The following is an 18,526-nucleotide window of genomic DNA, read 5'->3' as shown; positions in this document are numbered from 1 at the left end:
AAAAAATCCAACAAACAAACAACAATAAACAGCCTTTTTGTTCTGTACAGCAGTGTTTCTCAAACTCAGAAATAAAGTCGAGGTTGAAGAAAAAATGTTAAAATAAAAATCTACTACGAAGAAAAAAAAGAAGAAAACACGCTAATGGCCCCGCTGACGGATGATGGCGTCCCAGAGAGCCGGAGGTGCTGCTGCAGGAGAGCATGGTTATCATGGAGATGGAGGCGTCCTTGACTGCAGGATTGGTGATCCCAGGTGAGCTGAGATGGAAAATGACTGGGTTTTACTTCCTTTAACAGTGCGTTGGTACAAATACTTCAGTTTTACTATGTTTTTACTACTACTACTACTAATGTGTTGCATTTTAAAAGCTTGTTATATTATGCATTGTATAACATATTCATCTGAAAAGTAACTAAAGCTGTCAAAAAATGTAGTGGAGTAGAAAGTGCAATATTTCCCTCTGAGATGTAGAAAGCAGAGAGCTGTAACCTCCATGCTGTCTTGCTGCGGACTGTCTGAGCGTCAGACTGAATGCAGCTTAAATATAAAGTAGGTCTGAACTTCCTCTTGCTGTGGTTTGAGGTCTTTGAGTTATAGACTCTCAGTCAAGAGGGGTAAACCATCTATGACTTTCTGATTGGTTCAGATATCCCAAAAAATATTGTAACCTTTACCCTGTGGACAGTGAAGATGTTCTTTTTCAAAACTTTTTTCGGCCCCTCTAACCCGAAGAGTCCCTGCACATCATTGCAGCAAAAAACATAGAAAGCAATCTGATGAGTATTCTCTAATGTAAATGTAAAAACATTCAGTAAATTCAAATACTTTAATAAGGTAAACGTAAGTATGTAAAACTATGGCATTCAAAATGTCAGTTAAATCTGCATCAACTGACAGTGGTTAGGGTACGTTTTGAAAAGTTACTCATGGTTGGTCACTGAACTCTCTCATGTTATTGTATGTCATGGAATAATTATCATATTTATTAAGAGAAGAGTATGAGCCTGTCAAATCAAAGAGTAAATAAGAGAAAAAAAACTGAATGGCCAAACGTGGACGTCAAAGAAGTAAAGCATGGCTGTTACTATCTTGGTTGAAGTACAACTGATAAGCCTGTCAGTGATTTACAGACTATAACTATGTGCAGTGTAATGAAATGGCCGACACATCTCGCAGCAGGTAAGTCTTCTGAATTTAATTGAGCCTTTTCTACATGTTTCATCTTACAGCAGTGGGTCTGTATTCAGTAATACTCTGACTATTAAGTATGTTTTAAAACCTTTGTGTGAGAGAAACTGTAATGACACATGAAACATATTTCAAATGTTGTGATTGTAATTCATCATTATTATAACATTCAATCAGATTTGGATATGGATTTTGCACCATAGAGACGATTATAATGAAGGCTAAAAGATGAGACAAGTCCAACATAGCCAAAATATGTAGATTCAGTCTAAACTGTGCTGGAAACAAAAGTGAAAGTGTATCTCTACTTCCATTTGTCAATACATAGATGAGATTGCATATACGCTTGGACGGCTGCAGAACTTTCTATAGATTTATCTGCATTGACAGAAGTGAAAATGTAACTCCATTAATGGACATGTTGCCAGTTTTACTTTTATATGAGTAGGAATTAAGCATTTTGCCAGGAAGGGTCTGAATTCAAACAGAGGCTCAATAAGAAGAGTATGCGTATATATGCGTATATATATATATATATATATATATATATATATACATGTGTATATATATGTATATGCAAAATTGGGTAAGCCAAATCCACAAAACATTTTTTAAAGCCTACTCAGGAATCGAACACCCAATACAAATCTAAAACATGTTTCCATTTATTGTATGACTGACCTCTTTCCAAACTACAGGATGCTTCACCAGATGAACAGACTGTCGCTCCAATCTCCGCTCAAAGTCTTGTGTGTTTTGGTTCTCCATCTTCTCCTGATACACTGTTGTCAAGGTAACTTAAACACTAACATGGACTCAGGTTCATTTTCACTCTATCATTGTGTAGATGAAAAGTTATCACCACATATATTACAATTTATCCTCAGTGAAGCATGAATATCTCTACCAAATTTTGAGGCAATCCATCCAACAGTTTCTTTCAAAACTATAAATGTGAACCTTATAGAGTTACCAGAGGACAAATCAGTCACCAAACTTGGTAAGATTCATTGTAAGCAGACAGATGGCCATGTACTAAACATTACCATCATTACCATCAATGAAAAGCGTGAAAACCTTTTGATACATGGAGGTTTACTTGTCAGAAAACTGTCCTATGGATGGCAGACACTACACTGATTGTTTTTAAATGAAAATGGTCTAAAAGGGTTAGGGTTAGGGATGAACAGATTTAATTTTCTAGCTCTTATAGCAGGAATTAATATTTGTTTTTCTCTCCAGGTCAGTCCCAGTTAATCGGTTCATCTCAGCCAATCGTGGCAACAGTTGGTAGTGACGTTATTTTGCCATGTCAACTGCAACCTGCAGAGGATGTTTTTGCCCTGATAGTGGAGTGGATGAGACCTGACTTGAGCCCCAAAGACGTCCATGTGTGCCGTGCTGGTCAGGAACTCATAAGTGCTAAACATCCATCCTATAAGGGGCGAACATCAGTGCCCATCAACGGGCTGAAGCAGGGAGACATTTCACTGAAACTCTCTAAAGTGAAACTTTCTGATGAGGGAAAATACAGATGCTTCATTCCAGACTTCAATAAAGAATCTTTTGTTGAGCTTGTTGTTGGTAAGTTGACTTTCTTTTTTACATTGTATGTGTTTATAGTGCAGATTGGTGACGTCTATGCAGAAAAGAATGTTGGTAGAATTAACACAGCTTTCAGCCATTATTCTTCAGAAATGAGTAAAACCACATTCCTCAAACCAGTTTTAATGAAGTTTAAATAGACCACAGCTCAGTAAATGGATGTTCAAGGTTTTCAAAGTAGCAAAACCTAAAACAACAAGTACAGTTCCCTAAAAGGCTTGTTACCTATGTCCTTATATTAATAATACTATAGTAATGAATATACCTTCGAAAAGGTCATTCAATATAACACAACGTTATATCCATTATGTCAATTTCCAGTAATCACATGGTTCTATATTTATGTTTGAATGTGAGAAATATTACTGCTGTGTTTTTTCCCCACAGCATCAGATGCAATCTCCCCGCCTGTCATCAGTTTAGCAGGTATTGACAGAGGCAGAGGAGCAGTGTTACAGTGTGAGTCTAAAGGCTGGCATCCACAGCCTGAGGTGTTCTGGCTGGACAGTAAGGGAAACCTCCTCTCTGCTGAAACTACAAAGACAGTCAGAGGTCCTGATGGTCTCTATACTGTCAGCAGCAGAGTGACTGTGGAGAAGAGACTCAGCAACAGCATCACCTGTAGAGTCCAACAGAACAACATCAACCAGATCAGAGAGACATACATTATTGTTGCAGGTAAAAGATACAATTTTATTCTCACATGTTGGTTTTACTTTCAAATACCTGAGATCCAGTGTTGTATAAATTACATGTTATTCTGTTTGTTGTATCATTTGCAGATGATTTCTTAAAGGTCCAGTCCAGGTCATCTCCTGTCATCATCGGTTTGGCTGTTAGTTTGGTTGTTTGCATTGTTGCAGTTTTCTTTTTTGTGTGGAAATGGAAACAAAACATGATCAGTAAGTCACAAGTGAATGGTAGTGCCTCTCACAGGATCTTTTATTTTAATATTTTGATTCAAGGAGTACTTACAGTCTTATTATCAGAGTTCTTGTATGTCACGTTAGACTAACATCAAACTTCCTGAGATGAACGTCTTTTATTCTATAATATCACTGCCTTTGTTTTTACACAGACACCAAGAGCTGCTGGAATACAACTGAAGGAGGAGTAAATAAGAACCTTAGTGATGATGCTGAAGGGCAGCCTCTCAATGTAGCAGGAACAAATGAAGAGATGCAAACAGTAAGTCCAGCAGTGTCAGAACAGAACAAGGTGAAAAAAAAGAAAAGAGGAAAATTAAAATTAATTAAAATTAATTAAAATTAAAACTTATTCACAAGAAGCAGGGAGCTCGCAAATACTAAATGTGTAAGGGCGGATGGATGGAAGTGTGTGATTAAATTGTAGAAAGTCACAAAAGGGCAGGAGAAGACAAAACAAGATCATGGATAGGACAGGACATAGTTTGTTTTTTAACACTTGGGCCTTTCTTGAGAGGTTGTTACCATCTAGTTCCATCACAAGTTTTGCACAACCTCAAATGTGTACTTCAGGTTTGTTGGGGAGCTCAAGTCCAGTGAGTACATGAGGACAAATAAAATGACCAGTGCATTTGCAACATTACCAAGGTTATGAAGCACTTATTATTCCAACATCTTCCAGCTTTGCTGTTGGTTCTGCACCTTCTTTGTTTATGGCAAAGACTCCCAGGACCATCTGCTCCATAGTCTGATGGTTATCCTCAACATCCTTAAAAACACAACAATATTGATAACACATCTAAATTTCAACTCACCTTAATGAATAACATGATAGTGTGTGTGTGTGTGTGTGTGTGTGTGTGTTTTCTCTCCCACAGAGACCAGAGGCAAGCAACCTGGCTCGAAAAAACTCAACAGAGGTCTTTATGAAGGTCGGCCAAAATGGAAAATATCTCCGTCTCTCCAACAAGTCTAAAGAGGTGATGGTGTTTGTGTGGATGAACTGTGTATAAACATGAGAACATGTACTGTTAGGTTTAGTAGCTCTACATTGATGAAGTGTATCCAGGATTATTTTAAATGGACCATTAAAGCCAAGCTAACGACCCTCTGCAGTATTTACCTCAGAATCTACTTTCTCTTGTTTTCATGTCAACACTTTAAATGTCACACACTCATGGATTTAACACTGTAACATTAACTTGTTTGTTTTTCCTTCATCCTCCTTCTTGTGTCCAATTTCTCTCCTGCAGGACCTGAAACTGGAAGGCTGGAAGTTACGAGTGAAGCTCAACGACCAAAACCCCATCATGTTCACATTTGAGGAGTCAATTAAACTCAAAGCTGAGGACAGAGTCTATGTAAGTCTTTGATTTATTCATTTATGTTCTTTCTTCCTTTCTTTCTTTCTTTCTTTCTTCATTTATTTGTTTTTTCTTTCTCTCTTAAATTAAATGATGATGATTGTTGTTATAATCTGTGAACTTTGTATTTTACAGATATGGGCCTCAGGTTGTATTCCCCCTTTTCCTGGGCCCTCTAACCTGACATGGAAGGACCTGCAGCGTTGGGCCAAAGGAGACAAACTCCTCGTTGAGCTCATCAAGTGTCATGAAGAGATCGTGAAAACCACTGAAGTATAATAATCAGTCCAGCTGCTACACAGTGTTTTAGTTTATCTTACAGTTACTTTTTTGCTCCATTTAAACTACAATTTTCTCCCTGTTTACCAACTTTAACCACCAACCGTGAGAAAAGAGCTTCTATTTATAACGCTAAATGCTTAATGTGTGTCTGTGTGTGTTGTCTCCCACAGAGAGAGGCAACAGTCTTTGTGGACTTCGACCCAGATAGAAACTATCTCCGTCTCTTCAACAAGTCTAAAGAGGTGATGGTGTTTGTGTGGATGAACTGTGTATAAACATGAGAACATGTACTGTTAGGTTTAGTAGCTCTACATTGATGAAGTGTATCCAGGATTATTTTAAATGGACCATTAAAGCCAAGCTAACGACCCTCTACAGTATTTACCTCAGAATCTACTTTCTCTTGTTTTCATGTCAACACTTTAAATGTCACACACTCATGGATTTAACACTGTAACATTAACTTGTTTGTTTTTCCTTCATCCTCCTTCTTGTGTCCAATTTCTCTCCTGCAGGACCTGAAACTGGAAGGCTGGAGGTTACGAGTGAAGGTTAACAACCAAAACCCCATCATGTACACATTTAACAAGTCATTTAAACTCAAAGCTGCGAAGAGTGTCAGGGTAAGTCTTTGATTTATTCATTTATGTTCTTTCTTCCTGTCTTTCTTTCTTTCTTTCTTTCTTAACTTAAATGATGATTGTTGTGAAATCTGTGAACTTTGGATTTTACAGATATGGGTCAATAGTTATGGTTTCCATTCTCCTCCCTCTGACCTGATATGGAAGGACCTGAATCATTGGGCCGAAGGAGACAAAATCCTCGTTGAGCTCATCAACTGTAATGAACAGATTGTGAAAACCACTAAAGTATAATAATCAGCCGAGCTACCACACAGTGTTTTAATCTATTTTACAGTCACTTTATTTTTGATTCTTCTAAACTACAATAGTCTCCCTGTTCACCAACCAGTTTTTAATGCCATTAAAACACTAAAATGCTGAATGTGAATAGTAAAACACCAAAATTATACCTCAGGAAAAGCATTATTCATTTGGGATGAGAACTTTAAAAAAAAAAAAAAAAAATCTTCTTATTGTAGTGAACACAGCATCAGGACGGCTCAGAACATCCTCTGGTCAGAGTCACCTTTGACCCTCAGATGAGGAAATTGAACCAGTTCTGATCGAGACAAACAGGGTCTTTCTCTTGGACAAACAAAGATCCATTAACATTCCATGGGACAGAATCAAGGCTTTGAGCTAATTGCAAAGGGACCATTAAGTGATAATTCACCGTGTAAGAATGAGCCGGTTTGTCCCATCTTCCCATTCTTCCGGTCATAAGGTTTAACCCGAGGCATGGAAGATGGCCTTTCTCACCCCAAACCCGGAGACTCTGGTCTTATGAGGGGTCTCATGAGAAGCTTGTAAGCCATCCAGTCTTCCAACGGGCAACCAAGGGTGAACAGAACTACATAAAGTAACGAAAAAACAGACGTGGTGTCTCCTTCGGACGTCATAATTTATCAAAGAGACTCCTTCTCCTCAGAGAAGAGCCACACAGAACAACGGTCGTAAATTACAAGACATTCCTGACTTCTCCCCCCCTCTGTGTCTCCTGAAGCCACACAGAGCATGAGAATGGGAAAATTAGTGTTAAATACTTGAATAAGAACATCTTAGTGAAAAGTATGGTTTAAACAATACCAATTACTTTTATCCTTATCAACTACCTAAACCTCCACTGTAATAGCTATTACAGCGATCATAGATAAATGTGTATTTGGAGAACTGTGATTATACTTTCTTACTTACTTTAGTTTACTTACTTACTAAATTTTGGTATGAAAATGTTTGTTTAATGTGAGAAAGTGTTACACTGATGTTATGCTTACATTTTGGTGATAATCAATTATCTATCATGGAATAAGTAGAATAACTATGTGTTATGTTTGATAATATTAATCCTCTTCAGGTTTTAATGAATGGCAGCTTGATGAATCAAACTGATGTCATGTCAATAACAGAATAATACATCCTGTGTTCTGTGTCAATAGATTATAGTATGCATTTTATAATCAGGATCAAATACTGAATGAATGATGATGATGAAAAGTTACATGGTAAAAGCTGGAAATTAGATCCTCAGGGTAGCTGTGATGAATCTGATTGGCTGACACAACAGCCCTCCTTAGGGACAAAACCCAGCTGCACTCATGGATCGCTCTCTTGCCCTCTTGGCTCTTGCCCTCTTGTCCTCTTCCCTTCTTGGTCTTAGCATGACCTGAACCGGACTCAGCATGACCCGAACCAGCGGTCTTGCTCTGTCCACCTTTTCTTTTCTTCTTAGCTTAATCTTTAGTTATCCTTCATCTAAGTTTTCTTAAGTTTTGTAATCTTGTAACTTTCACCAGCAACGTCTAGAAAAAGGCCCTTTAAGTAAACACGTCATTAAGTTTTGCATTCAGCCTGTTTTTGACATTTTGATGATTTTGACGCTGAGATCTCTCCAGAAAGAGAGCTAGTTAAATTAGACCCTTCCTCCATCTTTCATCAACCCGAGAGAACCTTTTGAGCAGACAAACGTCTGTCAACCCTACGACTCATCATAACCGAGAGGAACAAAGTCTGCCAGCGGAAAACGACCGGAACCTGCAGCCTGACGGAGGCCAGCCGACCCGGACATCGAACCCCGCCCGAATCTGCGACGCTGTCTGAGATCTTCCACTTGGTGTGCGTTACGCGTGGTTCTGCAGGACGGACAGCTGAGACCCTCCACGGATGAAAGTAGGATCCAAATATTGCATTAATCAAGGGTTGATGTCAGATCGAGTAATTCAAATTTCCTTTAAAATTAAGGCTCAATAAAACTTATAGACTAAGTTTCTTAGCTTCCACATAATTACATATCTTTCATTTAAGTTCATCATTCACCATCATCTTTCATTCATGTTGCTATATCGAGTAACCTCTTGAATTCATATTGTATTGTACCATCACATTTATTTATACATCATTGGTTAGTAGTGTGTAGTTAATAAAACCCATAAAACTCAATCAATTGTGTATGTCTATTCTTTGAAGTGATACAGGGGATCTATTGAACCGTAGAGCCACGAACTTTAGATATTTGACTGATTCAGAAATGTATTGATTTATTAATTATTATGATTTATTGATTTATTAATTGGCTAATCAAACAACCAATTAAGAAAATCTTTTCCTTCATACGAAGGTGGTGCCCCTTATTACGAGAGCTATTTTCAATATCTTTAAGATACCCATTCTACGCTACATTATTATGGTGGCCCAGTGTGAGACGGCTTTTAATATCACTGTATTCACTTCAAAGGAAAACATGACGATTGAATTAACACTCATGGCATATCTCTGCTGTTGCTGACTTTCTGCTTGTTGCTGGTTTGTGTGTGAGCATCTTTAAATCTTTAAGCCTGTAAACTCATGATTTAAACTAAGCATTTGAATTGTGAAGCTGAAAAAAATTAATTCGCTTAGCTGTAAGTCACCTCTCGTCCTCCGGTGGCGACAGAGTGCAGGAAGCGCATAAATCGACTTTAAAACAATAGATGTAGCGTCTGCAGCCTACACATGTCGTTGTTTTCAAAGTCTGCATGCATATAGCGTAATACACGCTTATTATTAATAGGCCTTTGGTGGATAACGGCTATCTGCGTGTTCCAGTAGTCCGTTAATCCGCTCTGAGTTGTTGGTAAATTTATCTGCGTGTCCCAGAGAATTTAACCTGCCTTAAAACCCTCTGCGTTTGTCGGTTAGCTTAGCTAACTAGCCTGCTAACAACCGGAGCTGCCTGTTGTAGTTTGGCCAAGAGGTTTATTTCTGCTCGGTGTGTCCCGACACCGCGCTGTGTTACATCGGGGAAAAGCCCGTGTTGATCCATGAATAAATACAAGTGTTTGAACCATTTGTTTTACGCCCCAGAGAGGACGTGTGTTGATAGTAGCAGCTAAATGCTGACGCTAACGCTGTGAAAATACCCTCTACTTCGACTAGTGTGTTAAATTGCTAGTTGCATTTTGTCCAGAGACGGATGTAAAAGAAGCCCGTCTCTGACCTGTCCAAAGCTGCTGTGATTTGAACCGTTAAGAAATAAAATAGCTGCTTAAACGGACCTGTTGAGCATTATCAGCTAAATGCTGAACCAGCTCTGAGAATATCTCATTATTTTAACTAGTGCTTCATAAGGGCTAGCTGCTAAAATACCAGAAGAGACTTCTGTGAATAATAACGGTTGCTAACGTAACTTCGGTTTGTTGAAGCTGCTGAGGTGAAAGTTTAAAACTGTGCTTTAAGACGGTGCAGAGAGCCGTCCAACACTCTGCTCAGAGACAGAGTAAAGTACACGAGGCCGCCGAGCCTCGTGATCTATTGTTCAGAAGGCCAAAAGAGGTCATTTGTAGAGAGTGAAGCTCTTTCTGTGTCCTGAATCAAAGTGAATAGCCCTTAGCTTAGCAACGGAGGACCTTCAGTGGGCGGTGCTAAAATCGTCAGCTCTGACGACACTGCCTCCGTCTTCCTCTTCCGCTGCTCCACAAATTCGAGAGGATAAAATCCCTATCGCCCCCTAATGGCTGATTTGGTCAACTGTGTTTGAATACCTTTTTGATGCAAATCTTTGTCCATGTAAAAGTAAAGAAGCTGTGTGAACTTTAACCAATTTATTCAAATCTGGTTTAAAGATAATAATTAATTAACAGATTAATTAATTACTAATTTTGGCATTACCCTTTGCCATTGAAATAAATTTGTGTGAAATCTGTTTAAGATTAATAACACTTGTAAACATAACAGCAAACTAGTACAAACTAGTCCTAACAGATAACTTTGTTTTACATTTGAATTAAACTGTACTTTTAAAGAACTCTTAAAAGTGATTTTGAATTTCAGTACACACATATCCATATGTGCCCTCCCATCCTCACATCACTGTAAGTTGATTGATTTATTTCATAAAACAAATAAATTCAATAAATGACTACACATAGTATATTTGCTTGCTTCCATACTTTAATATCACATTAATTTAACAGGAGCAAAGCTTACTATTTTAAATTTACTGTCAAAGCAAACAACAGTAAAATTTTAAACCCTTTATCCAAAGTAATTCCAAAGGACTACTTACTAAACTGAATAACTTTAACCATCATAATAATAATCCTTCTTTGTTTCTGCTTCACAGCAAACATATACAAGCCTATCTATAGTTGTTTACAAACAACTTAGGTAATATACAGATCTTAACTTCAATCTGTGTATTTAACACAAATTAATTTAGAATTTAATTAAGATTCTTCACTGATCATCAGATTTCTTAACCAAGTCACTGTCATGTCCAACTCTCGAAATTTAGACATGATTTCTTCAACTGTACCTGAAATCTCAAGTCATGAGGACCTCCTTGAGAATATGGAGACTACATTAGCAGACATAACTGAGAGTTTGCTGCCTGGCTATGCAACACATATCCAGCACACCAACCCCTTTGAAGTTGAGTCAATAATGACTGACCTTGTTTCAAAGTCCATGTCTAAGCCACTGAAAGAGAAAGCACTAACTAAAATGTTAGGTAGCTTAGCTTTTGTAGAAGCCGCACAACTCAAAAATGCCTATGAATTGATTGAACGAACCAGAGCTGATCTGGCAACGCGTGCGCAACAAGTTAAGCAGTTACAACAAGAGAATGAACTTCTCAAACACCACCTGGAGGTGTCCAAACAGTCTGCAGCTCAAGCTGAAAAAGAGCTAACAGCTCAATGCATTGAACTTAACAAAGCAAAAGTTGAGTTACAAGAACAGCTGGGTGAGGTAAGTAAGACCCGAGACGAGGTCCACACCCACCTTGAACGCGCAGTGGATGAAATTGATAACTTAAAGTTACGAAACCAAGCTTACGCTACCCACCTGGAAAAACAAAATCAACAGCTAAAACAACAATTAGCTGAAGCTAGGGACAGCGCTAAAGAAGCTCGCAAACAACAGGAGATCACTCAGAGTGAGCTCATTTCAACTAAAAGAGAGCTACAATATTCCCTTGAGATAGATCGAACACAACAAAACATGTTCGACGACTCTTTCCAGGAGAGCAGACGTGGAGGTGGGTCCTCGCCAGCTTTCTCACCACATATGCCGGCTCCCTTCTGGGCTAGCCAAAATTCTTTCGACCTAGCCAAAATGACTCCTCCTCCACCAGCTCACCTGCCATTAGACACCTATGGTGCACACAGTCTCTCAGATCGAGACCTCGACAGGATCGCACGTAACATACTGCGTTTCGAACCCACTCCTGGTGATTTCTATGACATCACCATGTACTTGAAAGATATCGAGTTCTACTTGCGAGACTTTCCCAACGCAACTTCGAACCATCGTATATATCTCATCAAAGTGACTTCCAATACCATTGTCAACAGGTTCCTCGAGCGACAGCCTGACCACGTCAGGAAGGATTATGCCCTGCTTAGACAGGCCCTAGAGAAGGAGTTCTCAGACCCGATCTCACGATCTGGCTTAATCGTCGCCATGACTGTCAAACAGGGGAGGCAAGAATGTCCTCAACAGTACTACTATCGCCTCCTTCAGGCCTACTTTGGTTCCAGGAATGAGCCTGGGATGGAGGAAGACTTGAACTTCAAAACCCTCTTCATCCACAACCTCCATCCTGGCACCAGTCGCCATCTTGGAATCATGGCAAATCCACGCACGTTAACCATCCAACAACTGCGTGAACTTGCTTCCTTGGGATTTGCTAAACAAAAGCAATCTCAGATCAAACAATCTAATCCTGTCATCTTAGCCACTGACTCAGAGTCCTTGCCCATGGAACTAGAAGGGGCTTATAATTATATAGGACACAATTCGGCAGCGCCTGCCTCCCAACCTTATCAGTTGGCCAAGTCATCTAGCCAGTCAAGGTCCCCACGAACCCACAAAGGTCGTGTACACACAAGACCATTCTGGCCTAATAGAATACAAGGTCACTCAAAGACCATGAACCTTTACCCTGTGAAATCCCGCCAAAACAGGTTTTCACCTAACAACAGGGAAAATCGTAAAGATGCAAGACGAGACGATTACTCACAAACTCTCTCACAGAAAGACTCCCACGTGACAGGTGAGTCTGAAACCCCAGACCTCAGTCACGAAGAACTTGAAATCTTACGACGTATACTTCGCAAAGTACAGAAAGGAAAGGAAGAAGAAATTCAAAAATCTGACATCTTTGTCATTGATTCGGTGAAACTTGATCCGACTCCTCTTGACCACGCCTCCAACCAGCCCCACGAGGTGGTTGAAGTGCTTTGCTTGAACCTCAAGGAACCTGAACTTAAGCCAGCCCAGAACTTGGCTCGAAAAGCTATGACTGATAAACCTGACCAACCACATCAGGGGGGTGAAAAATCCCTTTCCCCCACTGCAGTCTTGGCAGTACAGTCAGACCCAAAAGCTTCGCCTCCTCACAAGGATGCGACAATTATCCTTACTGACCCACCAGCTACACAATTTCTGGGTCACTTGACAGAGAAAGGAGTCAGCCGAAAACATTACACATCCTTGACACTTGAAAATGTCCTTGAACAAGAAGCACTCCTGGACTCTGCCGCTGATATCACTTTGATGTCATCAGCACTTTTCACAAAATTGCAGTCCATCATGCATGAGTCAAACAATGACTTGAAGCTTCAGACTTGTGTTCCGAAGGTCCAACCGTATTCTGTCACAAGTACTACTTTGACAACATTAGCTTGGATAAAGATAACCATTGGACCAATGAGTGTTGTACACCCAGTGTACCTGTCACCTCTCAACAACATTCCTTTCCTCATTGGCAAAGACTTCCTTGATCGATTTGAGCCTCTGATAGACTTTAAAGGGCTGAAGATCTGGACACAGGTCCCCCAGCCCCTGCCCAGTTCTTTCCCACATGACACAGACTTTCTTTCCCACCCACCCGCCCCTTCGATCCTTGCCGTCAATCGGTGCCCACTGGATGTAGAAACTGCGTCTTCTATTCCCCTTCAGTCTTCACCTGCCGTGTCTGCCACGCCCCCGCGTTCTATCCCTGGCCTGGTCTCACAGGTCAAGGGCAACCTGGTCGATGCTTCCGACCCACTCACTTCCCCTTCGGCAGTGGTCCCTCGAAAGCACAGGGGGGTACTGCGCAGGCATGCCCATGACTTAACCGAAGTGAGCCACAGAGGTGCCACAGTCACAGACAGTGCACTGAAAGAAGCCACCTACTGTCCACATGTGGAAAAAGACATAGCAGACAACAGCAAAGACTGTTTAATCCCCTATCAGTCTCAACCAACAAACATAGGTTACAGAGCAACTACGCACAAAACAATGCAGCTCTCCCCCTGTCAAACAATGACAGACAGACGAACCACTCGTCCGCAACACCTGCCCTATCAACCAGGCAAATCTAATGTTGCGATAGCACCTACTAAAAACCTTCAGGCTACCTTTGCTTTCGCGCAAAAACACAGAAACAAAAGCGCAGAGAAACAAAACGCCTACTATTACCAAAGAGCACCCCATGACAAACTCCAAGTGGGGGACAAAGTGTTTAACTACACCATAGCTAAACCCATCGTAAAGACTGGCCTGAGAACAGCAAAACATGCTCAGAAAGAACCAACTTTCAAATGGGTCAGCCCTAACCAAATAAAACTAGACAAAAACCCTATGGGATTTGCTGGAAAACAACACATCCCAGTTAAATCATAAACAGAACAAAGTCCATAAACACCCTGAGGTGCAAATCACTAACAGGGGGGTGGAAATAAATTGTCCTGTATCACAGTCTCCTCAAAATTTCAGAAACCTTTGATAGCAACTTAAAATCAACTGACCACAAGTCTGAAACTCAGGACACTTAGAAACCAAGTGACACCTCCACCTTAAGTTAAGTTCACCACTTACAATTACTCTGCCATTGAGTACAAGTGGGGGTGAATATTCAAATCAGTTCAAATTATGAGCTCACCTCAGCAGGTTAAACAACCACTTACAAAAGAGAAACCGCTAATTGGGGCTATGCTAACCACAGCCTCAACTGTGTATTGTCCTCTTTTTGTTAAAATTTACCCTAGTCAACGCCATAAACATCTACGCCATCAAACAGCGTATGAATGAGTTACAGTTTAAAATCTCTGGGATCCGAGAACAAATAATCAAGCGAAAATCATAATCAGAAACCATCCAGAAATGTGTAAGGCACAATCTTGGTATTTAACACCCAGAGTGAGATGTTGCTCAAGGCTCTGGGCACAGTAGAATATTTTAATGTTGTACTACAGGTTGATCATGCTCACACACAACTGGTTGCAATGTTACTGTCTGATATGCTGTGATATGATGGGTCTTATGTTGACAAGTGTAAGTGTATATAGTGTGTATCTTTTACCTCATGTCTCCCTATTGAGTACTAAACCATTACAACACTTTCAAATGACACTAGAGTTTAGCTACCCTCAAGCTACTTAGCAACTATTGATTATTACTGATAAAGTTAATCATTGTAGCTTGAGTGATTTACTGTTATTATTATTTTTCATTTTCTCACCTTAATGTCTAACCACTAGATACCCAGGTACCTCTCTGTAGTTATACAGTTTTGAATAATTGAATTTGCCAAGACATCAACCCTGGTTATAGCAATGTCATCATGTGCCACCTGCTTCGCCGCCTTGGATGTCCTCAACTTGGTGATTCAAAGCTCCCCATCGAAGGCGAGATTTGTATCAAGTGGGGGATATGTAGTGAACACAGCATCAGGACGGCTCAGAACATCCTCTGGTCAGAGTCACCTTTGACCCTCAGATGAGGAAATTGAACCAGTTCTGATCGAGACAAACAGGGTCTTTCTCTTGGACAAACAAAGATCCATTAACATTCCATGGGACAGAATCAAGGCTTTGAGCTAATTGCAAAGGGACCATTAAGTGATAATTCACCGTGTAAGAATGAGCCGGTTTGTCCCATCTTCCCATTCTTCCGGTCATAAGGTTTAACCCGAGGCATGGAAGATGGCCTTTCTCACCCCAAACCCGGAGACTCTGGTCTTATGAGGGGTCTCATGAGAAGCTTGTAAGCCATCCAGTCTTCCAACGGGCAACCAAGGGTGAACAGAACTACATAAAGTAACGAAAAAACAGACGTGGTGTCTCCTTCGGACGTCATAATTTATCAAAGAGACTCCTTCTCCTCAGAGAAGAGCCACACAGAACAACGGTCGTAAATTACAAGACATTCCTGACTTCTCCCCCCCTCTGTGTCTCCTGAAGCCACACAGAGCATGAGAATGGGAAAATTAGTGTTAAATACTTGAATAAGAACATCTTAGTGAAAAGTATGGTTTAAACAATACCAATTACTTTTATCCTTATCAACTACCTAAACCTCCACTGTAATAGCTATTACAGCGATCATAGATAAATGTGTATTTGGAGAACTGTGATTATACTTTCTTACTTACTTTAGTTTACTTACTTACTAAATTTTGGTATGAAAATGTTTGTTTAATGTGAGAAAGTGTTACACTGATGTTATGCTTACATTTTGGTGATAATCAATTATCTATCATGGAATAAGTAGAATAACTATGTGTTATGTTTGATAATATTAATCCTCTTCAGGTTTTAATGAATGGCAGCTTGATGAATCAAGCTGATGTCATGTCAATAACAGAATAATACATCCTGTGTTCTGTGTCAATAGATTATAGTATGCATTTTATAATCAGGATCAAATACTGAATGAATGATGATGATGAAAAGTTACATGGTAAAAGCTGGAAATTAGATCCTCAGGGTAGCTGTGATGAATCTGATTGGCTGACACAACAGCCCTCCTTAGGGACAAAACCCAGCTGCACTCATGGATCGCTCTCTTGCCCTCTTGGCTCTTGCCCTCTTGTCCTCTTCCCTTCTTGGTCTTAGCATGACCTGAACCGGACTCAGCATGACCCGAACCAGCGGTCTTGCTCTGTCCACCTTTTCTTTTCTTCTTAGCTTAATCTTTAGTTATCCTTCATCTAAGTTTTCTTAAGTTTTGTAATCTTGTAACTTTCACCAGCAACGTCTAGAAAAAGGCCCTTTAAGTAAACACGTCATTAAGTTTTGCATTCAGCCTGTTTTTGACATTTTGATGATTTTGACGCTGAGATCTCTCCAGAAAGAGAGCTAGTTAAATTAGACCCTTCCTCCATCTTTCATCAACCCGAGAGAACCTTTTGAGCAGACAAACGTCTGTCAACCCTACGACTCATCATAACCGAGAGGAACAAAGTCTGCCAGCGGAAAACGACCGGAACCTGCAGCCTGACGGAGGCCAGCCGACCCGGACATCGAACCCCGCCCGAATCTGCGACGCTGTCTGAGATCTTCCACTTGGTGTGCGTTACGCGTGGTTCTGCAGGACGGACAGCTGAGACCCTCCACGGATGAAAGTAGGATCCAAATATTGCATTAATCAAGGGTTGATGTCAGATCGAGTAATTCAAATTTCCTTTAAAATTAAGGCCCAGTAAAACTTATAGGCTAAGTTTTCTTAGCTTCCACATAATTACATATCTTTCATTTAAGTTCATCATTCACCATCATCTTTCATTCATGTTGCTATATCGAGTAACCTCTTGAATTCATATTGTATTGTACCATCACATTTATTTATACATCATTGGTTAGTAGTGTGTAGTTAATAAAACCCATAAAACTCAATCAATTGTGTATGTCTATTCTTTGAAGTGATACAGGGGATCTATTGAACCGTAGAGCCACGAACTTTAGATATTTGACTGATTCAGAAATGTATTGATTTATTAATTATTATGATTTATTGATTTATTAATTGGCTAATCAAACAACCAATTAAGAAAATCTTTTCCTTCATACGAAGGTGGTGCCCCTTATTACGAGAGCTATTTTCAATATCTTTAAGATACCCATTCTACGCTACATTATTCTTTGCTTTGTATTGTTCACAATAAAATGTATGCTATTTAAGATTCTTTCAGCACTTTTTATTATTATCTGTGAAAATAATTATTGTATTACTCAAAACAATAATTTCCTTTTTTATTTAAAATAGTTTTATCTCATGTAAGTGTAACAGTGTGTTTTTTTATTTAGATACAAAAATATAATGTAAATAAATAATCAATTTTAACATAATAAAGTCATCAACCCTTGAGTCATGGTGGGGTTTTTTTCTACACTTAAAAAAAAGCCAGTTTAATTAGCAAATGATTTGTAAAATTCCTAAATTGGTCCATCAGTATCTGGAGATTTGTCGTTTTTTAGAAGATTAATATCATTCTTAATTTCCTCAAGTGTGAGAGGTTTATCACGTAACCAACATGAACGATGGTCAGACTTCAAATGACGAAAAATACTGCTGCTAAAAAAATATTTACACACTGCACCTTTAACTGATGAAAGTCTTTGCTTTGATTTTTTTCTAGTTTTTTTGTTTTTCAGTTTAGAAGCATTTTTTTTTAACACCAAACAGTAGTTTATTATGTGGGGTTAGGGTTAAGTATTAAGAGTGTTTTCCATCTTTGTGCTAATTTTTATAGACATGGAATTATGCCAACAACTTGAAAGTATAGACTTTGTTGCTCTACACCATGCTACAGGACTGACTGTGTTTATACAGAGACTGCACTGACCTCAGAGGAATCCATCTCTTAACTCTCAGCTGTCACAATAAGGCCGAGGAACAACACTTCTTGAACATAGAACCTCATTTCTCAGCTTTGATGATTCTCCAAGAGCCTCTGGAGAACCCAGTGGACATTTTGGATGTGATCCTGCCCAGACTTTTGAAAAATCAAGATATCATCGAGATACAAGAACACAAAATGGTTGAGCATGTCCCGGAGTTCACCTTTAATAAGAGCTTGAAAAACTGCTGGAGCATCATTAAGTCCAAAAGGTAGTTTACCCCAACCGGTCGAGGCAGAGTTTTTTCTTGCCACTGTTGCCAAGTGCTTGCTCATGTGGGAATGTTGGGTCTCTTTAAAGTTAAAACCTGAAGAGTTTGGTTTAGAACCTATGTGGAAAGTGCCTTGAGATGACTTTGTTGTGATTTGGCGCTGTACAAATAAAGATTGATT

General features: G+C 39.5%; 1 protein-coding gene across 1 annotated transcript in view; it reads left to right on the top strand.

Annotated features, from left to right (window-relative positions):
* Window positions 1-18,526, top strand: part of LOC128384063 (uncharacterized) — a 111,380-nt gene that overhangs the window by 53,966 nt on the left and 38,888 nt on the right. Inside the window, exons 5-11 of the mRNA XM_053343640.1 lie at window positions 3,349-3,474; window positions 3,579-3,698; window positions 3,875-3,984; window positions 4,601-4,702; window positions 4,976-5,083; window positions 5,222-5,359; window positions 5,539-5,610. Of these exons, the coding sequence (XP_053199615.1) occupies window positions 3,349-3,474; window positions 3,579-3,698; window positions 3,875-3,984; window positions 4,601-4,702; window positions 4,976-5,083; window positions 5,222-5,359; window positions 5,539-5,610 (776 nt within the window). The remainder of the gene's footprint in view (window positions 1-3,348; window positions 3,475-3,578; window positions 3,699-3,874; window positions 3,985-4,600; window positions 4,703-4,975; window positions 5,084-5,221; window positions 5,360-5,538; window positions 5,611-18,526) is intronic.

This window comes from Scomber japonicus, chromosome 22 (assembly GCF_027409825.1).
Source record: "Scomber japonicus isolate fScoJap1 chromosome 22, fScoJap1.pri, whole genome shotgun sequence".
Lineage (NCBI taxonomy): Eukaryota > Metazoa > Chordata > Actinopteri > Scombriformes > Scombridae > Scomber > Scomber japonicus.
The sequence above is the reverse complement of the archived record's forward strand: the minus strand, read 5'-3'. Positions and strand labels throughout refer to the sequence as shown.